At 43.3% G+C, this 23,527-nt stretch overlaps 1 protein-coding gene and 1 long non-coding RNA gene across 2 annotated transcripts in view; one reads left to right on the forward strand and one right to left on the reverse strand.

The window, feature by feature from the left end:
• Window positions 1–23,527, reverse strand: part of LOC138453007 (zinc finger protein 850-like) — a 292,011-nt gene that overhangs the window by 239,056 nt on the left and 29,428 nt on the right. The window contains exons 2-3 of the mRNA XM_069605414.1: window positions 8,497–10,203; window positions 1,663–1,667 (exon numbers count right to left, since the gene is read on the reverse strand). Of these exons, the coding sequence (XP_069461515.1) occupies window positions 1,663–1,667; window positions 8,497–9,289 (798 nt within the window). The 5' untranslated portion in view covers window positions 9,290–10,203. The remainder of the gene's footprint in view (window positions 1–1,662; window positions 1,668–8,496; window positions 10,204–23,527) is intronic.
• Window positions 5,173–18,582, forward strand: LOC138453009 (uncharacterized). Its single transcript, XR_011260350.1, has 2 exons — window positions 5,173–5,285; window positions 17,925–18,582. It is a non-coding gene; the product is annotated as an uncharacterized lncRNA (long non-coding RNA).

Consider the following 23,527-nt stretch of genomic DNA (forward strand, 5'->3'; position numbering starts at 1 on the left):
GTTTATTGACGACATATTCAGTGACATCATAGACATTTACGTAGTGATATACTTAGATGACATACTTATCTTCTCTCCTACACTCGAAGAACACATAGTCCATGTCAGGGAGGTGCTATCCAACTTCAGAAGAACGCATTGTTTGCTAAACCTGAAAAGTGCCTGTTTCACACAAAAGAGGTCGATTTCTTGGGATTTCACATCTCTCCTGGGGGTTTAGCAATGAACCAGTCGAAAATATGTGCAATCACAGACTGGCCGATCCCGAAAACCTTGAAGCAACTCCAATCATTCTTAGGGTTTCAAACTTCTACCAGCGCTTTATCGCTGATTTTTCATCCATCGTAGCGCCATTGACTGCCCTGACCAGTCCGGTGGTGCCGTTTCATTGGTCTTCCGAACACCAGGCTGCCTTCAAATCCCTCAAAATCTCATTCACTACAGCCCTGGTTTTACAGCACCCAGATCCAGAACTTCCCTTCATTGTAGCGGCTGATGCGTCCTTGTTTGCATTGGGTGCGGTTCTCTCCCAACCTTGTCCAACCACGGGCTACTTGCACCCAGTGGCTTACCATTCCAGGAAATTCACGTCAACCGAGACGCATTACACGGTCACTGAAAAAGAGCTCCTGGCCATCAAGGATGCATTTCAGGTTTGGAGGCACCATCTCCTGGGGGCAAAACACCAAACAGTGGTTTACACTGATTACAAGAACCTGCAAGACCTGACGTCACTAAAGTGCATTAACAGTCGACAGGTGCGTTGGCACCTGTTCTTTGCAGCATACGATTTTGTGGTTAAACACAGGCCAGGGATTGTTCACGGCAAAGCGGATGCGTTATCCCGTTCACAGGGGGGATGGGGGGGTTCTCTGCCGTCCTTTCCAGAGACCTTGTTGGACAAGGGACACGTGATATGTGCCTGTACACCCTCGCTACCCATGTTACAAACCATCCGTCAATGGATCGTACAGCATCCTCATGCATTATCAGAATGGGGCCCAGTATTGCAGGACGGGCTGCCATTCGTACAGGGGAAGTTATTCCTGCCCACAACTGACGCACGCATCTAAGCACTAGAGTGGTCCCACAATGCCCTCATCAACGGTCAGCCGGGACAACGACGCACTTTGGATCTGCTATAACGTTGGTGTTGGTGGCCGTCGATGAGACGTAACGTGGAAGATTATGTGAACACCTGTTCAGTGTGCGCGCAGTGTAAGTCAAGTAGGAGTCGCATGCTCGGACTGCTCCAACCCCTACCTATACCCCCAAGGCCCTGGCACACGGTCTCAATGGACCTCATCACTGACCTACCTCCTATACAAGGGTTTGATAAAATCTGGGTGGTGGTGGATTTTTATACCAAAATGGCTTGTTTTGTACCTTGTAAAGGAATCCCTTCCGCTCCATCCCTGGCCCGGTTGTTCTTTAGGTCCGTATTTTGTCTGTTCGGTCTGCCTCAGGTCATTGTGTCAGACCGTGGTTCTCAATTCACGTCCTGTTTTTGGAAGGCCCTCACTAAACTTCTGGGTATTGACGCCCGCTTCTCTTCAGCCTATCAACCTGAAAGCGACGGACAGACGGAGAGGGTAAATCAGGTGTTAGAACAGTACCTCCGTTGTTTGTCCCTGCAGTTCCAGTATACCTGGATTGATTCACGCCACCTTGCAGAATTCGCTTACAATAATGCACTACATTCTTCCACTGGCTTTTCTCCGTTTTATGCCCTCTATGGCCAGCATCCACGCACTCTGTCCTTTCCTGATTTCACACCTACCAATACCCCTGCCGTTAATGATTGTGCCCGCGATCTCACCATGATTCATGCCCAAACCCTGGTCCATCTCCGGGAAACACAGTCGTCCATGAAAACGCCAGCGGTTAAGAAAAGAGTGGATGCCCCAGTTTATCAAGTGGGTGATCGGGTCTGGTTGTCCTCTCGGCATTTGCACATCCCTGGCTGCCAAGTTGCTCCCACGCTTTGTTGGTCCTTACCGGGTGTCTAAAGTCCTGAATCCAGTAGTTTATCGCCTGGACCTCCCTTCCTCTTGGCAGTTACACCCGGTGCTCCACGCCTCCTTACTCAAGCCGTGCCCTGGCCCTACCCGCCTTGTGTCCCCTCCTGCTCCCGTCTCTGTGGTTTCTCCTGATGAGTTTGAGGTTAGTGCCATCTGGGTTCCCGTCTGTTTAGGGGGCGTTTACAGTATTTAGTGGACTGGGTGGGTTACGGTCCTGAGGATCGGTCATGGGTCCCCTCTTCGGATGTCCATGCCCCGAAATTGGTTGCTCAGTTTCACAGGGAACACCCTTCCAGCCCACTGGGTCGTGGGCCTTTAGGGGGGGGGGCTCTGTCACGTCCCCGGTCACACATCGTACTACCACCATGTCCCCATGTAATTCCCGACGGCGGTTGGGCTACAGCTCATGTTGGCATAACAAACGACTCAAGAGAAACTCCTTTCCGACACGAGCCCCTTACCTCCAGTGGCGGTTACCATGGAGACTGTCTACGCCACTTCATGGTCTCCGGATTGGTGTTGAGCCCCGTCGCGTTAAGCGGCACGTGATCAGGAAGTAACAGGCTCGATTGGTTACACGAGACGAGGAGCACGCATCATGTGATCAGGAAGGAAGCGTAACACATGACGCGCTCACGTGACTTTACTGCTTTTCAAAAGGATCGAGCAAATGCTCACACTTCGCTTCACAGCTGCTTACGGCAAGTTTTTGTAGAGCGTTTTCCTGCTTCTTGCTCCTTGGAATCCTTGATCACGGACTGCTTTCACGGACCTGCTCTGCTTCTCCTCGGTACCTTTGCTTTGGCGATCTTTCCCGGATCAAGATACGAAGGTTGGTTTTTTCCCCTCGGATTTGCTTTTGGATCATCCATTTTTATTGTCGTAACTGGCCGGTTTTCTGACCACGGACTTCATCTTGGACTGATTACGGATTTCCCATCGCAGTACTTCGTTCATGATTCTTGGCAAAATCAGGTGTTTCTTTCCATCAAGAGTGCCACATTACCATCTGCTGCCTACCGCCGTCGATCATCATGGAATCCTGCCCAGTACTTCACCAAGGGTATAAGACCACTGCCATTGGGGTAAGAAAGATTGTGACTTGTCCTTGTAACTATTCACTGTCTTGTCTTGCTTTCTCTAACCTAGGTGCTTGCCTTACAGTGGTCAGGGGGTTCACTTCCGGCGTTCCTGGTTCCAGGCTGACGACACTCCACACCTGTGGCCCCAAAGATTGCACGGGCAGTTATATTCTATACTTGTCTGTGTGGTACTTGGGGACGGAGGTTTCATCATCTACACGACCATCAAGTCTTGACACAAGGTAGGTTGTCTGACGCCTTCTGCACACAGAGAGGAGTCAAGCAAGGTTGTATATTGGCTGCCACACTATTTAATTTGTACTTGGCCGACTTAAGTCTTGCATCAGACAATCGTGCGGCATGTCCAATAAAGATTGAGCACTAATGGTGGGATGGCTGGGCTATGCAGACGACCTATTCATCTTAGATCACATTCCAAAGCGATTACAGTGTATGTTGGACGCTCTGGGAACTTATGCGAGAGAGAATGGGTTATGAATAAACATCGATAAAACAAAAATAATAGTATTTAGTAAAACAAAGCAGACCAAACGAAACAATACCTGGAAGATAAATCTTGAAACCATTGAAATAGTGAGTTGCCACAAATATTTAAGTGTGCTCATAGACAATAAAGTTACCTGGAAACTCCACTGGGAGGCCAACATGCTAAATTGCATGCAACGTGCATAAACCATAAGCGCATTTATTGTTAGACAAGGTGGATGGTCTATACACACAATACTAATGCTGTATACATCCATAACAGTCCCCTGCATGCTCTACGCAGTAGAGGCCTGGGGTGAGTAGTATTTATTGCAGATAGGTAAGTTGGAAGCAAAGATTTTAAGGTTCCTATTCAAAATACCACGTAACCTTTCCGTAGAATATCTATATCTAGAGTTTGAGCATAAAAGTATATATGTCGACTACAACTGTAGAATGGCTATGTGCTATGCAAAACTGGGTAGTATCAATAAAGGCACAATAATAGTAGATGTCTTTAAGGCATACCTGAATCTAGCCAACCATGAACGGTTTGGTACACTGAGTAGGCTAAAAGCTAGATACAAGCATTCGGAAACAGGGTTTGTACAACCAAAAAAAAGGAGATCGTCTTTTGGCTTTAAAAAAATTGTTAAAGTATAGATTGAAAAATGATCGTTCAGTTAGCTACTAATACTAACAGTGGTACCTTTGTCCAATATTGGTTAGAACGTGACCTAAAACCTAACTACATAGTAGCATATCCAAACGGCTATATAATCCATCAATATTTAGTGTTAAGATTCAATATTACCAATCTACTCGAGATATGTGGTCCCAAGATTGGTTTAAGTAAAGATCAGCAAACGTTTCATCTTTGTGGTTATCAGGACATTGGGGGTCATTACGACCCTGGCGGTAGCCGTGCCGGTAATGTCAATTACCAGGACATTACAGCCCCGGTGGACCCGGTAATTGCCCAATCCCGGGCGCCAGAAAATTGTACTCCCCATTCCCATTTGAGTCCTATTGGACTCAATCGGAATGGGGAGGACGGATGCACCGGCACCGTTAAAGCGTCCATCAAAGTCTGCGAGCGGGTACCTTTCAGCCCACCAGGTCAGACCTGGCGGGCTGAAAGGCACCCGCTCGCAGACTCGTAGTTTGCCGGTCCGGAAACAACGGTACTGGCAAGCTTAACGGTACTGTTTGCGGACTGGCAAACTTGTAATGAGGCCCATTGAGGCCATAAAACACATTTTAATCCACTGTGAAAGTGTATTTGGACTACAAAAAAGCTATTAAATCTATTGACAACATGATGAACTGTGATGAAATGGAAAGCAAATGGGACATGTTGATGGAGGGAAAAACAAACTTGATTATTTACATGGCCAAATGTTATCTTAAATATGTAGATATTTTAGAGGATCTGACATATGGCCAGTATTAAACGATACTTGAGTTTTTTATGATTCAAAATTTGTATACATTTAATTAATGACTGCATGTGATACATGGAATGATTGATTGAAAAGATTTTATAGTTTTAACGTATGTGATGTCTGTATATAAACAGCCAAAAAACGATCCAGTTCTGGAAAGGACACCAGCAGGGAGATGAACGAAGAAGGGAGAACGCCTGGAGAGACCCGAACCAAAAGCAACCCTGAGACATTCCCACCTGAACAAGAAGGTAACCGAGGAAAGGGAACCGAGACAGGAATCATTAGAAGAAAGTTGAAACTCGTCCCACTAGAAACAAGCAAAGTGAGAAATTACATCTGACAAGCTTGTACTGCCTAGGTCAAAGAAAGAGAATCATAACCCATCCTAAAAGGGAGAGAAAGAGAACTGTAGAAAAGTTTGAAACGCACTGCATACATAGTGAGAAAGGCGGGGAAGCCTTTACGATAAACAGATTGCAAGAAAGTACAGCATTCACCCTGTATGTGAAGTGAATGAATGGTATACAAGAACAACAGACGATAAGGAGCAGAAGGCCCAAGAAGCATTCACCAATAATAACTGACAATAGATTACAGAGGAGAGAGAGAGGGGAAATATACAGACCAGAGGGATAAGAATCTCAGTGAGACTTATTTTGCCTGAATATGCAAACCCTTTCAAGATTAACCTAAGGAACCAATCAGATTCAAGGAAGGTTATTGAGCCAAATAAAGGGAGCAGCAAAGGTCTGTTGCGAGAGTTGTGTGAGCTATTACGAGAAGTCACAAAAGACTATTTGAAAATGACATATTAACTTGGAGACTAATGAGAACAGAATAAGAAGCACTTGCCATGAGAAGGAATGCATTTCTCGCAAGCTCCATTCCCTCAAGTCCGAACGGATGAAAGATATTGGTACATATGCTAGTTACATCCATTGTGAACAAGATGTGACTATTTACCTCAAAATTGAGTTCACAAAGTTTATTTAAAAAGTCAGTAGTTTCTCTTAAATATATATTGCATGCTTGTAACAATGGCTAAATGTATTTCACCAATATTGATCCCATCTGCAGGAGCCCATTCTAAATAACTTTGGGAGGAAAATGTTTAGAACTGCCAGAGTGTATACATTGGTGGTAAAACTAGACGTACAGGTGTTATATCTGGCTTAACACCTCTTTTTGCAGTGCAAGCAATTTTCATAGTTTTGGCAGGCAGAGTGGGTGCACAGAACGGGATCCTCATTTTGGACTTGCGTGCTTGCTAAGACACTATTGTTTTTCACCAGGAAGGGATTTTCATACAGGGAACAAACCATTGGATTCCTAGGGAATATGTATAGCGTTTAGCGCTTTCCAAAATCTGGAGGATTCCATAGTAAACCATTGTGAATGCCCCCCACTAGGCGTTACATACATTTCCTACACTTAGAAGTCAACATTTCAAAAGATTGTGTGGAGTGGACTGCAGTTCTCCATATTTCACATGTTGCTGGTCCCCTCCCTGCAATTTAGACTTAACAAAATGTCCCCCAACCTACTGTTCACCTGGAAAATCCTGATAGAAATTCACTTAAGGGCTGTGCCAGTGGACAATCGCACAACCTGTAGATTTAAACAGGACTTCTTAGGTCTGATTATCTTAAATAAGTAGCTTAAATCAGTCTGCGGAAGTTCAAGTACAGTTTCAGCTTCCCACTGTAAATGCTTTGATCACCACCTTCTTTTTGAGTTTGTTTTGACATTACAACAGTAAAGACGACAAAGGAATTTGTAAGCGTCCCTGAATTATTTTCACTATTTTCTGGCGCTGCTCTCAGCTTCAGGCTGTTTGATCTAGTCGTGTATTCCAGAAGCATGTTTTTCTTCCAGAGGTTTGAATATATCCAAATTAACTTCATTAAATGCTTGCTAGCTGCTTTTTAGACCTTTTTCATCACAGCTGATGCTTCTGATCTCTAGGCTGTTCGAAACATTGTTTTTAATTGCATGTGCCTTACTTGTACATGTATATGTTTATATGGAAGTGGTTTCTTCTCGGATCTCATCTAGGGAATGTTCAAAGACATCTGAGTTTTAAAGTTCAACTGGATGAACTGCAGGCTGAGCCTCCTTTGGAGTAAGGCTGCCCTGATTTATACACTTCTTTTAACATGAACATTGATTATCTGCCTCTGAACTCACCCCTGTGGTAGTAAGTTGAACATGTTGACGATTATCATCGATTACTGCCCAACTGTTGAGCGGTCGGGGAGGTGCTGGATGTCCGAGCTGCCATTTCCTCCCAAGCAGGTTCTGTATTCTGACTGTGCTAGGTAAGCATCACTTGATCAGGTATGATTGCTTGTCTCTTGGTGTATTGTTCTCCTATGAATATCCAGTCTGGGGTCACTCACGTCAACTCAGATGACTTATCTGGCTGAATATTATGCAGCATTCAAAGCCTGCATTAGTTTCTCCACTGTACGGGTTGTCCGGTGCAGAGTTAAATCTGTTCTATGAATGAAGGTTTTCTGAAACACGGGATTACTCTCCTGTGTGGATTCTCTCACAGCGTGTCAGGGGCTTTTCCTTTTGATGCTCTTCTGACATTCACTGCATTCAAGCTTTTTCTCCTATGTCGATTCTCTCGTGTGTAGTTAATCTTTTTATGGCTTAATGTTTTCTGTCATTGGAAGCATTGAGAAGGATTTCTCCTCTGTGGGTTCTATGAACTTGCGCGATCTGTTTTCCACAGGGCCTAGTAAGGTCGTTGTTTTGTCCTCCCTCTATTTCTCCCTCCTTGTCTTGTTGCACCTAGAAACACTTGTGTACAGACGCGTTATAAATGCCATATCATATCATACGAGGAAGGAGTTAGAAAAATATTCATTTAGAAAAGCATTCTGACATTCATTGCACCGATGAAGGTTTTCTCTGAATGGATTCACATATACAAACATAAAATCTATATTACTGAAGGTCCTGCTTTGGAAATATTAAATAAAGTTTTTTGTCTCATGTGGATTCTCGAATATTGGAGTAAACTACGTTTTTCTGGCATGCTGTTTACACATAAGGTTTTTCTCGTGTGGAAGTTATTTCAGGTTGAGCTAGATTAATTTCGTAACAGAACCTTCCCTTACATTCGAGGAACTGGTAATGTTTTTCTGCTGTGTGAGGTTTTGCACTGATAAGGTTTTTTTCTCCATTGTCGGTTCTCTTGTGTTGAGTTAAAGTGAGGTTTTTCTCCAATGTGGGTTTTTTCATGTTGCATTACACCGATTTTCCGACTAAAGCTTCTTTGAGATTCAGTGCATGGATATGGGTTTTTCACCATGTGGATTCTCTAATGTCGATTTAGATTGTGTTTATGGCTGAAACTTTGCTGACATTCAGTGCACTGATGAGGCTTTTCTCTTGTCTGGGTTTTCTCATGTTCAGCTAGAGTGATTTTCTGACTGAAGCTTTTCTGACATTCACTGCACTGATAAGGTTTTTCTCCTGTGTGGGTGTTCTCATGTAGATTTAGATAGCGTTTCTGACTGAAACATTTCTGACATTCAGTGCACTTGTAAGGTTTTTCTCCTGTGTGGGTTCTCTCATGTTGAGTTAGATTGTTTTTGTAAGTAAAGCTTTTCTGACATTCTGTGCACTGGTAAGGTTTTTCTCCTGTGTGGGTTTTCTCATGTTCTGCTAGAGTGATTTTCTGACTGAAGCTTTTCTGACATTCACTGCACTGATAAGGTTTTTCCCCTGTGTGGGTTCTCTCATGAAGACTTAGACTGCTTTTCTGACTGAAGCTTTTCTGACATTCACTGCACTGATAAGGTTTTTCTCCAGTGTGGGTGTTCTCATGTAGATTTAGATAGTATTTCCGACTGAAACATTTCCGACATTCAGTGCACTTGTAAGGTTTTTCTCCTGTGTGGGTTCTCTCATGTTCAGTTAGATAGTTTTTGTAAATGAAGCTTTTCTGACATTCAGTGCACTGGTAAGGTTTTTCTCCTGTGTGGGTTCTTTCATGCAGAGTTAGACTGGATTTCTGACTGAAGCTTTTCTGACATTCAGTGCACTGGTAAGGCTTTTCTCCTGTATGGATTTTCTGATGTCGTGTTAGATTGCATTTCGAACTGAAACATTTCTGACATTCAATGCACTGGTAAGGTTGTTCTCCTGTGTGGGATCTCTCATGCAGATCTAGCAGACTTTTGTAAATGAAACTTCTCTGACATTTACTGCACTGATGGGGTTTTTTTGGGGGGTTCATTTCTCCAAGTTACGTTTTGTTGACCAATAATATCATTGCAAACCTATTCTTGTTCTCAATGTCACTGGGCCTAGTAAGATCGTTGTTTTGTTTCTCCCCTGTTCCCCTCCCTTGCCTTGTCGCGCTCTGAAACACTTGGGTATGAGCGCGATAGAAATAAAATATCAATATCCTTGTTCCAGAGTCAGAAAATCCATAATGTTCAATATTATCCTCAGACAGTAACTTTCTTTATACTTGCTTTTAGTGAAGGATAGCTCGTCTTAAGGTTTCATGTGCTGCCACCTCTATCAGCAATTTAAAATAAGCTGCACTTGTTTCTTGATCCTTCCAGTTTTCATTTAAGAAGTCTTCTCCAGTGATTTTTCTTTCACGCTGAATCAGGTTAATTTTAGGGTCCATGTTTTTCTCACAACAAGCACATCCATATGATTTTCTCTTATGGTCACTGTATCCAAATTAGGCATGTAGGGTTTTGTAGAAAGCAGTGATAGAATGTATTCAGCATTCTTATCCTTTTGTAAATAGTGTGTGCCTTATAAATGAATGCTTTATGAGTTGCATCAAGTAACCTGTTGATCCATGTACGTTGTTTTCTTTCATTCATTTGTTCATTTCATCATTTGTTATAGCGCCTTACCCAATGCGTGTAATGGGTAAGAAACCATTATCTTGATTAAACCGACACTCTGCATATGATTGTGGTTCTGTGACACTAGAAATCCCCGTCAGAAGTAGCTTTCCCCACTCCTTGTTCTTGAGGTTTTTGGGCATCCTCTGCTTCTGTAAACCATGCCATTGTTGGAGCTACTGGACATCTTAGTTTTCTTTCCTAGTAAACCTTTTAATTTTGTTGGTGTTTTGAGGCCCATTAACAGGCTGCCATCTTGCTCCTTTCTGTATGCTTTAGTCAGCTGAAAAAGCAAAAGGACATGTTAGCTTTCTAAAAGTAACATGGCATGTGTATTTTGGCTCATATGGTCATTTTGAGAAGGGATACAGGGACACATATTCTGAGATGATTTTCATATAGATTAGTTTGAGGCAAGTGGGAAAAAGCTGATCATTTCTTAGAACTTGACTCCTGAAGAGTAGACAAAGATGCCACACCCAATCTACACCACAATCAAACCACTGATGCCTACATCTTCGCCTCAGCTGTACCAACAAGTGCCAATGTACCACATCTCAACAATTACATCTTTCAGGTGCACCTAAAGAGTGATTAGAACTACATGCCCTCCTCAACAGCAGAAGACACCTAAAAAATCCACTACCTACTCAATGTATCCATTGCACCTCACTATGCCTCAACATTTGATCTGCCAGTCTTCAGATCTCAACCTATTTGGTACTAGATCACAATCTGCATTTCCTTACGATCACTAAAACCTGGGTTCTTGAGTCATCTGCACCCTTACTTGTCCATCTCATTCTTCCTAGCTAGACATTGCAGCATGCCAACAGGCAAATGGGCAGGAGGAGCAATGGTGTGCAAATCATGTCTCCAGTACCGAGCACTGATCTTCATAACATCCCCAGCTGGAAATGAACTGCCCTTCAGTGCCACTGTACCCAGTTCTGGTGGCCCCATTTGGAAAATGGAATCTAGTTCCAGAGGGTTCATCGGCAGAATAGGACCCCAGCAGGGAAAGCTTTCCTTACACGGAGTGGATACATCATGGGCCCCAGCTCTGTATTCACACAGAGGCACACTGCATTGCTATCCTCCTTACCAGACAATACTGGAGACCCTGGGACGGGGGCGGGAAGAGGGACACAGAGAGAGAGACCTCATCAAGCTTTTCTGAGTGTTTTCCTCAATAACACACTGTTCAATGCACAATAAGCATAGCACCTAAGCCACCCACACATGGCAATTGACACCCGTCTGAACGCACAACTTTAGAATACTATTTCTTTAAAAACATTGTAGGCGATTTCAGCTTCTCGTTAGACCACCTCAATATCAGGTCCTCTGGAGAGGTTCCCAACCCCTCCTCCTGATACATCCAAAACGTGACAAGCTCAGAAGACCCCTGTGACATAATCACATGTGAGTGGGCAGGGGAGGTGGTGCATGACACTCTGGGGTGTGAAAACCACAATTTTCTCCACGATGGTGGCCATGGATGTGAGGCTGCAGCAGTTTATGCAAATGAGATCATGCTAATAGGATGTAACCAGACACACCTGAAATCCCTAACTTATGGGATTAGTGAGTAGACGGTCTTAATGGAGAAGGGTCAATCCTGCACGCACTTCAAAATAATAAATGGGGGCAACCAGTCCAAGGAGTCATTGACCTGAATTAGTATTCCCCATCATTTTCCCCATCAATATAAGAGCAGGCTCAGACCACCCCATGTTGACAGAGTCTGGAAGACATTTGTAAGTACTCAGAGAGAGGGGAGCAAGTTGAGAGAGGTTGAAGGAGGACAGTGGAAGAGAGAGGAGAATCGGCAGAACATAAGGAAAAGGTTGGAGTTGGAAGGGAGAAGAGATATAAAGCTAAGGGAAAAAAAAGAAGAGGAAATAGGGTGAAAGGCAGAACCTCAGAGAAAAGTTGGAGGAAGTTGAGAAACTGAGCCATAGTTGGAGAGCCCTAAGAGGCATCAGAGGTGTAGGATAGAGAGAGGAAGGGGGAGTAGAGACTAACACATGTGGAAGGAAAGGTCCAGAGAGCCTGAGCAACACAACATAGTCTCTAGGTTGGCAAAGTGTTAATTGTTTTGTCCCACTGCCTTCAGGTATTCACAACCAATGCCATTGTTCAGTTGGGGATGGACTGTGGTAACTCAGTTTATCTGGGGCTACCAGGCTGTAGACAACTGCAGCAGCAGGTTTAATTATTAAAACACGCCATCACTGAAAAAGCATGCCTCTTATTTAATTTGAGTGGCTCCCTATCAAGCAGCATATCCAGTTTAAAGTCCACTGACAGGTTCATCACTGTTTCTAGCAATAGGGCCCATCTTTCCCTCTTCTCATCAATCTCAATCGCTCTCTCTCTCTCACTCACTCGCTCGCACTCTATCGCTCTCTCCCAAAGGCCACGTTCGCTTTGTGGCTGATAGTTTACTGTTTTTTACAGGATCAACAGACTAGAGATCCTTCTCAGTTCTGGCCCACAGTCTGTGGAACTCGCTTACACCCATTAACCATTTCCTGAACTGTTGCAGTTGCCTGGTCTGGCTCTATCCTCAGCCTTATTCTTAGCTTTTATTGGTTGTGCTCCAACAGTCTAGGGGCAAGAAGCCCATTCTGGGTGTATATGTGCACCACAAATAAACCAAATACAAACATACAGAGAGAAGTCCGAAATGAAAGCCGGGCACAAAGTTGTCTTGTTCTCAAGAGAAGACATTTTATTACATAAAAGGTGTTGGGAAAATACCTCTCTGACCCTATAATAAAGAGGAACTTCCCACCTAGAAACTAAAAACTAAGGATCTGTGTGTCAGGATGTCAATAACTGAAAAGCTGTCCTTGTGTCCAAAACGTCCTATCCTAACCCTCACACTATAAACAAAAACAACAAAATTTGCAAGGAAATGTCTTTAACTTAATGTTGGCAAAACATGTTCAAAACCAAAAGAATAAGAATGACTCCAATGAGAATGTTATCCAAGTAAAAGACCCTTGGATGCAGAGGGTGGTTCCCTTCCCCTGGATTCTTAAATAGAATGGCAAAAATGTCTCTTTAGCTAACAGTTCCTTTGGGTCTTCTCTGGACTCACAAAGTTGTGGTTTAAACAATAAGTTCTGTAACAGTCTGTCTGTAGCACTTCTTGTAACTTTGCCAATCGCCTGGTATACTCCCCTGCCGGGAATCTTTATACAATTTCAGCTGTCTAGTGTACTCGCCTGCCAGGACTTCTCTTAAGGTGTTGCTAGATCACCTGGTATACTCTCCTGCCAGGAATGTTTATACAATTCTCAACTTCCTTGTTGTACTCCCCTGCCAGGACATCTTATGTGTTTCACAGTTCTACCACAATTTGCCTCTTTGGTTTTGAGTCGCTTGAGGGAGTGGATTGTGATGGCCAAACGAAAGGACACTTTCCAAACAGGATTCGTCAAGGGGTTTGGGACAGGGGTCAATATTGTTCTGATAAATATCCTCAAGGGCAGAGCTTTGAGTAAAAAGACAAAAATACCCTATGCTTTGTAGATCTTGCAAAAGCGTTTGACAGTGTGGACGGGAATAGTTTGTGGGAAGAAATGCTAAATTGGAACTGTCCCGAAACCTATTAGACAAGACTTACATACAGGAACTTCTAAGAGTGAGTTTGAACACTGCAGAAATACTTTCAGAGGAGATACAAATATTTAGAGGACAAAAACAGGGTTGCCCTTTGGCACCCGCACTGTTCAATCTGTTCATCGCAGACATAGGTGATATCAAAGGGCAGGCGAAAAGCTTTCCTCTGAGAATAGAGGGTAAACAGATTATCTATATATGCTGTACACTGGCGATTTGATCATCTTGGACCAAACTGCTATGGGATTATAGCAACAGTTCGATAAATTGGAAGAATATGTCTGGACATATGGCTGGCGATAAAAGCTAAAAAAAACTAAAGTCCTGACCCTGAGGTCGAATTACATAAGGGGAAAGGAGTATTTCAGGTGGAGATTGAGGAAAGAGAATGTTGAGCAGGTAGAAACATTCAAGTACTTGGGGATTTGTGTAAATACGAGCACAGCTGACAAGTGCAGTGAGAAGCCAGTATGAGCAAAAGCAAATAAATGGGGCAAGCCAAGCAGTAATATTAAATCAAAAAGTCTGTCTTTCCTCCATATTACCTGTAGTGTAGTTTTATAAGCTGAAAGCGGCTGAGGCTTTAACATACGGATCTGAGACACTATTGGGTTTACCTCAAACAATATGGCAGATTATAGATGGTATATTCTGGAAGAATGTCTTGGGCCTGCCTAGGTCCACACCTATTCAGATTATACACCATGAAATCGAATGGATATCCTTGAAGGCCCTTTGTGTTGGAAAACCCTATCTTTGTTCGGGAAGTGTTTAGATCACAACGCACCAGCAATATTCCAAATTTTGAGAAATGCCCTAGTTCACGGCATTGAGAATATTTTAAAGGACTGGGGGCTGGACTACAAAGGTCTACTAGTGAAACTAAGGGCTACGGAGATGGATCTGATCTCCAACCCAAATATGGTTAAACTGAAAATATGGAAAGCAGATTGGATTAATACACAAGAGGAAGCAAAAAAAGTTTGCGCTTTTCTACCATCTACATCATGAGGTTAAGCCTTATGGATCAGTCCCCAAATATCTCTTCAAATTTCCAAACAGCCATTATAGAACGCAGTTTACTAGAATAAAGCTGAATTTACTCCCTACCAAGGAGGTCTTGTTATGCCACTCAGAGAGTGGGATAAATGACGCTGTATGCACATATTGCAGTGAGATGGAGGAGAAGGAAACTTTGCATCACATTTTGTTATTTTGCATGGGACTAGCATCATTGAGAACTATGCACTTTGGACCTTTTTTTAGATCGATTTACTTCATTAACACCTGATGATTGGTGGATTATTTCAATAAGCGGTGAAACAACTTCCTTGGTATTAGCGACTGAGATTTTTAGAAAATGTATTTTTTAAAGAGGTTGCGTGATTCTGTCTGTGTGTGTAAAATGTTATTTTTTAATATGGTATAGTAGGAAACTCCAGCACAGAAAAATAAGTAGTGTGTGTTAATGTTTTAGTACACCACGTTCATTTGAACCTCAATCTGCTTGTAAAAAAAAAAATATCCAGGGTGTATTTTTTCAGAGAGCATCATATGCGATGCTTGCGCCCTCCAAGGGATTTTGTTGAAGATAGATGGAAAATTATAAAAACATACTGGCCCAAAAACTGGACTTGATTCAAAAGGTCAGGATTTCTGGGAGTCACTTTTCGTTTCTGCGCGATGTTTGTGCATGACATGTGCCGCTTTCTCGTAATGGGCAGTCTCACATACGATCAGGACCTGCTGATGATGTGCAAGGGCTTATGAGAAATGCACAAAAATGTTACCCACCACTCCGAAGTAGGCCCAAGACATGGATGAGTGACCTTGGAGATGGTGGTTGTACAAGAATCAATATTCAGCCTTCTATCCCAGCTCCCCCGAGTACAAGACTCAGGCTTCCTCAAAGAGGGGCTCTTTTCTACAATGTACCTCTCTGCTGTTTTGATTGGGACAGACAGAGGTATCAATTGAATAAAAGAGTGGGGAGAACATACACCACCAATACTGCAAAAGAATACAAAGATATTATACAGTGTTGAGAATAAACCAAGCAATCAGAACAGCAGTATAATACAGAAAATACCTAGGTAAGTATCGGAGTGGAGCTTCCCCCGGGGTGATCTACAAAAATATGAGTAACCACAGTGAGTGGAAAGAATTCCAAAGAGACTTCCTAATGTATTGAACCAATAACAACCAACCTGAAATATGGTTATTTTGAGGATGGAAAATAGTCCAGGAAACAGGAGACAACGATAGTAGAAAACAACAAACAGGAATGTTAGTATAGGGAAATTAACCCGAGCGGCACGAGGGTCGCACTAGTGCCGGGTTGGTGCAGAATCAGCAAAGCGTTTATATGGACTTGAAGACAAGTTCACAAGACAGGGTAGATCACTCAATGTCCAAAAATCCAGCAAAAGAAAAATATCCAATCAAGGCTGTAGAGAAATGATTTCAATAGCAGAGATGGAGTTACCAACTATAAATAGGTACCTGAGCACACACGCATCCAGATAAGGCGTGGAAGAGTTCCGGGTGGTTGATAGCAAGTCACCTGTGAGGAGGGCAAAGTCGTTCCGCGTCTGGTAACAGCTAGCTGGGATGAGGTACCGAAAGAGGCAGCAGGAAGAATAATCCAATAACGTTCCGTGTCAAAAGCCAGGCGAGCACGACAGGATTAAAGGAGGAGGCAAGCCAAAACAGGAGAAGTCCGGGTCAGAAACGTAGCGGTCAGTAGAAAGCCAATCCAGAAGCCAGGCAAGAGTCAGAAGCAGGTAAGCAGATTAGGAATTTGTGCGGAGGAAACACGAAGGAGTAAACGGACGTAACCGTTGTAGCTTGTAACGCTAATTAGCAGCAACGAGCCCCTTGAAAGACGGTGGTTTTAAAGCTGTATGGGGGCGTGTCTTGCCGTACGTCTTCCACGTACAGGACGTGTCAGCTGACACGGACTCCGTCGTAGTTTGTGCAGGCGCCATGGCAACGTTTGTGCAGGCGCCATGGCAACCTGTATCTGCTCCACAGAGGAGCTTGTAAGGGAGTCGTATTCTGCAAGGAAGCCCGCAGGGAAGCCCGAAGTGTAACAAATAAAAACTGTATTCAGGGGATTTAAAACAAGCTGCATTGAATGTTTATAAGTGCACAGGAAAGAAAAAATCCACTATTTGTGTCGAAGGGCTTTTTCGGTCTGATGCAATGGAACTCTGTGTCGGGTGAGATTTTGCGTTTGTCCCCCTTGGAGCCTCAAAAATGTATTTCATGTTTGCTGAATTTAAATTAGATGGCTGCAATGGCTTGTTAACTAGTGAACTCTTAGATGAATTTTCAGCACTCCAAGTACATCCCTCACAGAAAAAAACTCAATTTAATCTCTGTCACCGGTGATGCAAAGTGTGAAAATGTTCAACATTTTTGTGAGAAGTGCACTAAATGCAAAAAAAGACTATTGCGTGGCTTTAGAACAAGCTGCATTGAATATATATCTCCAAATCTCCAAATGTTAAAAAAAGGCACACAAATATATTTATATTTTTTGTTGTATATATGCATCAACTCATTTCGGGAAAGCGTCACATGTGTAACAGAGATGTCATATATGCAACCCAAACTACACATATGAATCAAAGGTCAACATATGCATCTATCCTATGTATATAACTTTTTTTTTCCCAAAACTTGAAATTTCAAGTTTGAGGCCTTATTGCTCGGTTCACTGTTGAGGACTGATTCTGACACCAACATTTGTTGACACCAATCCACCTTCAATGTACATATTTGCAGCTTAACTGAGCATGCGAGCCAATATATTTAGCACTTGGGATCTTGTGATTTGACAAGCAAGGCAGCTTTTTGAAGAAAATGTATTTTTGGTCAAAGCGCCATATGTGGCGCCTTGATCAAGAAGTCACTCTGTTTCATGTCAAGGCAGAATACAGTTTTTGTGTTTCTGATGGCATTAATACAACTCAGAACCCATCACTGGTGTTGATGGAGTGTCCCGCATATGTATCTATCCTATGAATACAACTTTTTTTTTTGTTGAAAACTTGACATTTCCAGTCTGAGGCCTTATTGCTCGGTTCACTGTTAAGGACTGATTCTGACACCGACATCTGTTGACACCAGTACGACTCAATTTTACATATTTGCAGCTTAACTGAGCATGCTAGCCAATATATTTAGCACTTGGAATCTTGGGAAGAAGATTAAATACTGCTTGTGTTTTATTAACTGTACCAGATGTAAATCTGTTTAAAATATGAACAGTTTATTTTCCTTTCAGCGGATTTCGAGGTGTAAGTGGCAAAAAATTAATGTTCACTGGTTCCTTTATTTTGTATTAATTGTTCATTTCTGTCACAGGCGGAGTTCGGGGAAGCCCTAGCCGGGGCTGAGTAACACCGCGGCTTGAACCGTGGGCTGGATTCCCGATGGCCGCACTCGAGCCAAACTCGGACGATGGGCACGGAGTCCCTTATGGACACTGTAGATTCCTCACCTTCAAGATTCAGTGGCCCGAGGTGGAAGTACTCTTTGCCGTACAAATCTGGAGCATATGTCCAGTGCCTTGCGACAGCATGGGGGCGGCATGGGGACACCGAGAACAGTCACTGTGTAGTACAAATCTGAATCTGAAGCATATGTCCGGTGCCTTGCAACAGCATGGGGGAGGCAAGGGGACATCAAGAACATTCAGATCTTTGCCCTGCTTTTGCGCTTCTTTTGAAAAGTATGGTCGTGAACCATGATGCTTTAGGGCTGGGACTGCCCCTTGTAAAGTAATCTGAAAGTAATTTACGGTTTTTAGTCCCCAAGAATAGGTGTGACCTATACTGAATGTGTATGAAAAGGTCTAGACTGCTGTTAGTTCTCTAAATAGGGTCTATGCTTTGGTCTGTGAACTTTAAACCATACTGTTGTGTTTTTATAATTGTGGTTATATATAATGTGACAGTACTTATTTCCCCCAAGATTTATCTGGGCCTACTTTTATTTAAATAAACTATTTCTTTTTACAATACATAGTGTTTCAGTGTTTCTCTGGACCATTTGCATTACAATTTCATTTGTACTGATTCTACAGTCCTGTCCCCCTCCTAAAATAAGCCTGGCTGCTCTGTTTATGCTGCCCTGACCTCGGGTGGTACAGCCTTATACTAACAGTGGAGACTTGTACTGCCCCAGTTGAACAGTTTTACTAAGCCCTTAACTGGATTTCAGAAAAACTGTCCCAACAACGAGCGTGCTTCAGCACTCCACAGCTCTTGCTGCGAGCAACCCGGCAAGGCAAGGAGGGCTTGCAGGTCTCCCACACCCGCTCACGGCCAGCCTCTGCATCCCTCTCCCCTGCTCGACATGGCACTCGGCTTCTGTGTCTCCTGCTCCCCACTCTCCAGCCAGCTTTTCTGCTTCCCTGCTTTGTGTAGCCAGGCTTCTTATACCTGTTGCGATTGATGAATGACCACAGGTAGAGGTCATGTGAAAAACCAGAGGGTGTTTCACTGTCTAGACCGCGGGAATCCCTTGTTCAGGTGGCCAGGGCACGGCCCTCGCCTTTGGATCCAGACCCTGGTGGTGGACCAGTGCGGGAGGGCGAGGGGTCCTCAGGGTGTGTGTGGAAGACACTCGATGGCAAGACATTATACCCCCCCCTTTTCCAATGCCACTATCCCATCCTATTTTCTTGGACACTACAGCTCCAAAAAAAACCTCCTAATTCCTACACAAATAATGAGCAGAGGAAGATGAGATCCGAGACTGAGAAGATTACCACCGATGCAATACACTGACCATGTCCCGCTAATGGGATCAGGCAGGGTCAGGCACTTGATTTTATTCACGTACACCTGATACCTGTGAACTCTCCCCACACAGTTAAAAGGTGGAACACTGGGACACGTTGAGCAAGGCGGTGCAAGAGAAGGAGCAGTTCCACAGCCAATCAGACAAAAGAGCGACAAGCCGAGGGGCTGAACAGAAGGGGCTGGAAGCCAGAAACCCCTCTACGAGAGATCGCTACTTCTAAAAGGCCAATAGGGTTACGCAGAACAACCCGGCTGGAGAAGAGAGAAACTCTTCAGAGTGCTACAAGGTTACCAGCTGCCCTCCCGGGTGAACAATAAGAGTTGGGGAGGTGCTGCGGCGGAATTGGTAGCCGCCTTGACTCCTAGAGCAAAGAAAGAAGCAGCTAACACAACCGGTGAGTTGAAGGATGATACAAGAGCCCGGTCTGTGATAAAGATGGAATGCGTGCAGCAGTATCCAAAGGGTGACAGTTACACGAGTGACGATAAGCTGCGAAAGAGAATGAACACAGTGTTATGAACTGGCAAGCAAAATCCAGAGTAGCAGTTTGCCTAATCGAAGGTCTCTACGAAAAGTCTTAAAGCCGTAGAGACAGCTGGAAACAGAAAGCAGAAATTAAAATAAGGCGAAGTCGTGAGCAAAGTCTCACAGTTATACAGAGAGACGGCAGAGTCTGTATATTCTTGGTCTACTTCCATTTGTTTTTTATCCTTGTGAACCCGGAGTCCACCGTGATCCTTCAAACCGTGCTTGCATCTATTGCAAAGCCTGGGAGCAACATCGGCTCAGCTTGTCACTGCTAGGTGGAACCTGAAGGATAAAACGAGTGCGCTGCGCGAAGCGCACGCAAAGTCGTGAGCAAAGTATCAGTTACACAGCTTCACAGCTGTAAAGCTCTAACCGCCCATTGAGAGTTGGGTAACATCACCTCGAGAAAGGAACTTGTCATCGTATTATACTGCTGCTTTGACCAGAGACACTGGGCCTCATTACACGGTAGGCAGTAAGGGTTTAACGGTACCGGTAAGGGCACCGGTACCGGTAAACCCTTACCGCCTTACTACGAGGTCCCTTTGCGGGGTCCTCCCTTAACGCCTGGTTTTTCTAGGCGTTAAGGACGGGACCCGCAAAGGGACCTCGGAGCTAATTACGGTACCGCAATTTGCGGTACAGTAATTAGCACCTTACCCTTTCCCATTATGCCCTATGGGGCAAAAATGGGAATGGGGAAGGGCCTTGGTGAATGGGGAATTACCGCCCACGCTCACCTTGGAGTAGGGCGGTAATTCCGCCATCCACCAAGGCGGACTCGGTACGGTACCGGCGGCAACCATGGCGCTAATAGCGCCATACCGTGTAATGAGGCCCACTGTCCGTTGTGAAAGCTTCTTTGCAGTGGAGTAGACAGCGCGAAACCGGGGTCACTAGAAGCGAAGAGTTATCAGTGGAAACTTTCTGTCTGACTCACATCTGTGGCACGCTTTACAAGCAAAAAGAAAAACGAAATTCGCCCCTTCACAACTAAGTAGCATATCAATTCCTGGAACCAAGGTGGATCAGCTAGGACTGAAACAGCAACACCGGCTTCTACTCAAAACTCCAGTTGATATGCCCTCCGAGCAGCCATCTCAAGTCCCGGTAAGTGAAACAATGTTGCCACCTATAAACATATAGTATATATAACAAAAAAAAGGGTGTAAACACCGTACAATATACCCACAGAGGTGACAAACACCAGGAATCGTATATTCCCGAATATATTTATTCATACATTAATTTATTTAATTATAACACTCTTAAAATGATCACGTTACATAAAATTCATAGTTAAACACACAATATATAAAACATCAAAAGACTGTACTCCACAAAACACGTGAAAATCCCAAATATGGGTTAATTCTGCTGATTTGTAAATTGACTCCGTGTGGAACTCCACACTGGAGTGATTTCTCTTTTAACTAGGTTATTATTGGTACTTGCTCAGTAACCCATACATAAACAAACACTTAACGAATAATATGTTTAAAGTAAGCCCCTCCAAATTCCAAAAGAAATGACTAAGTGGGGCGCTCAGGAGGTGGCGTTAGATGGCAAGCCAACAACACACGATCACCAAAGTGCAAAAGAGTTCAAATCAAATGGCACGGAAGAAACACAGCCCACTGATATTGATACAGTAGATGTGACAGACGATGAACTTGTAGAACAGCTAAGTTCAAAGGTCCACCGGCCTGGCGTATGCTCGCCCCTGGGGACAACGCAGGTTGTTGATGTGTCAGTGACTGGTAAACATCAAGGACTGCACAAACAAAAGTAACACGTACCCTTGGAACCTCAATGAGGTCAGAACCATCCAAGGATGGAAATTGGAAATACCAGTACTGAGTTGGAAACCTCCCCGAAGGGTGCAGGCTTTTTATTAATTTTTTTTATTAAAATGATACCATTTAAAACATAAACGTTTCATTTAAACATTTTTAAGGTTCTTCTAGTAGTTAACTTAATGTTTGAGCCCATTATCTCGAGTGCAGCAATACTACTAAAACAAAATTTGTTCAAAGCTGCATCACATTATTTCATTGGCTTATCCAGAGCCAGAAAGTGGCAGAGAAATTGTACGATGGTGTACATTAATATCATAGCCCATCTGGAGTCAGCGTCTGTTTGCCAAGCAGATGTCTTGAAAAAGTCTCCATAAAGGGCTCTCTTAGGAGAGAGAGCTGGGCAGATCATAATAATGTGGTGCAGCGTTTCAGGTGCTTGCTGATCTAGACAAAAACGGCAGAATTGGTCAGACATAGGAATTTGTCTTATTTTCACTTGTCTGTACCAGGTCGGAATAATGTTCAGACAGATTTTCATGAAAATATCCTGAATAGAAAGATCCGGAAACAGGGCCAAGTATCGAGGAAGTTTGTTAATCACTTGGATATCACTTGCACATTGGAGGTTCATTGTGTATGTTGTTTTCTTTTGATCCAGTCATTTTGCTGGATCTTGACTTTGGCATGTTGCAGACGATTAATGAGCATTTCTATTGTGATGTCTTCATTGTTCAGTTGATATACCAGCTCGTTTTTCCAGGCTTTCAATATGGTGTTATTCATTGCATTGGGGATCTCAAAGTATTTGGATTGCTGTTGTTTTATTTTGTTTTCTAGTTCACAAAGTAGGTCCAGCTGTTTCCATAGGACAACAGATGTTCATGACTGAATTGCAACTTCAAATCTGATTCTGGCCATCGGGTAGCTGTTTGGTAATTTCAGAATCTTTCACCAGAAAGAAGCTTCCAGCCTTTGCCACTTTATCTGAGCCGCGTTAGTCATTGCTTCGTTCCCATGAGTTACAATGGGTATAACATTTTGTCGATAAAACGTGATGATAGGTTTTAGCGTGCAGGCTATAGCGGTCTAAAACCTTTCTCTACTTAGACTTTCTCTAACACCGAGGATGAAATTAACAACTCAATGAATAAATAAACAATAGCCAAATTTGGAAAAAACAGAATGAAGTACAATTAAATCCAGATGCAGATACTGACACACCTAATATAGCACCCATGGAATTCTGTATTACTCATAACAAGAGTAAAATAATTTTTTCTGACAACTTCTGAAAAGGTGGCTTTACACAAAAGAGACAAAGTTGTAACATGCAACGACACCAGAAGCACCTCGTCCCCTCACAGTCCCAATGAAGTGTGTGTATTGTAGGAAAGGCAAACGCCAGCAGAGAAATGTATTGTAGAATGTGACGCAAAGTTTGAAAGAAGGTTAAATATGGATCTAAAGAAAATAAGAACAAATCTAAACAATCCCTCAGATTTCCATTTGAAGGCGGACACCAAAGGCTTTTCGAAAAACAAGTTGTATTTACTCCAAATATAACGAATATGCATGTTGTACATCTTGACCCCCACATAGATCAGGAAAGAGATCTTGATTGTCAACGTAGTGATAATGAGCTGGAACTCCACCCTTCAAATTGGAATCCAAAAGCTATAACAAAACCAAACGCAAGTGCTTCAAAAAAGATGCTATCGCATGAAGAGACATCCGTTGAATCACCAATGTCTGCATCAATGGAACTGTTGGTTACCACACAAAAAGAGGAAAAGTCTCGGCCATGTATGCTGGCTGATTTAGGGGCAAAAATTC

The sequence above is a fragment of the Ambystoma mexicanum genome, chromosome 4p, assembly GCF_040938575.1.
Source record: "Ambystoma mexicanum isolate Mex_15411 chromosome 4p, UKY_AmexF1_1, whole genome shotgun sequence".
In the NCBI taxonomy this organism is placed as follows: domain Eukaryota; kingdom Metazoa; phylum Chordata; class Amphibia; order Caudata; family Ambystomatidae; genus Ambystoma; species Ambystoma mexicanum.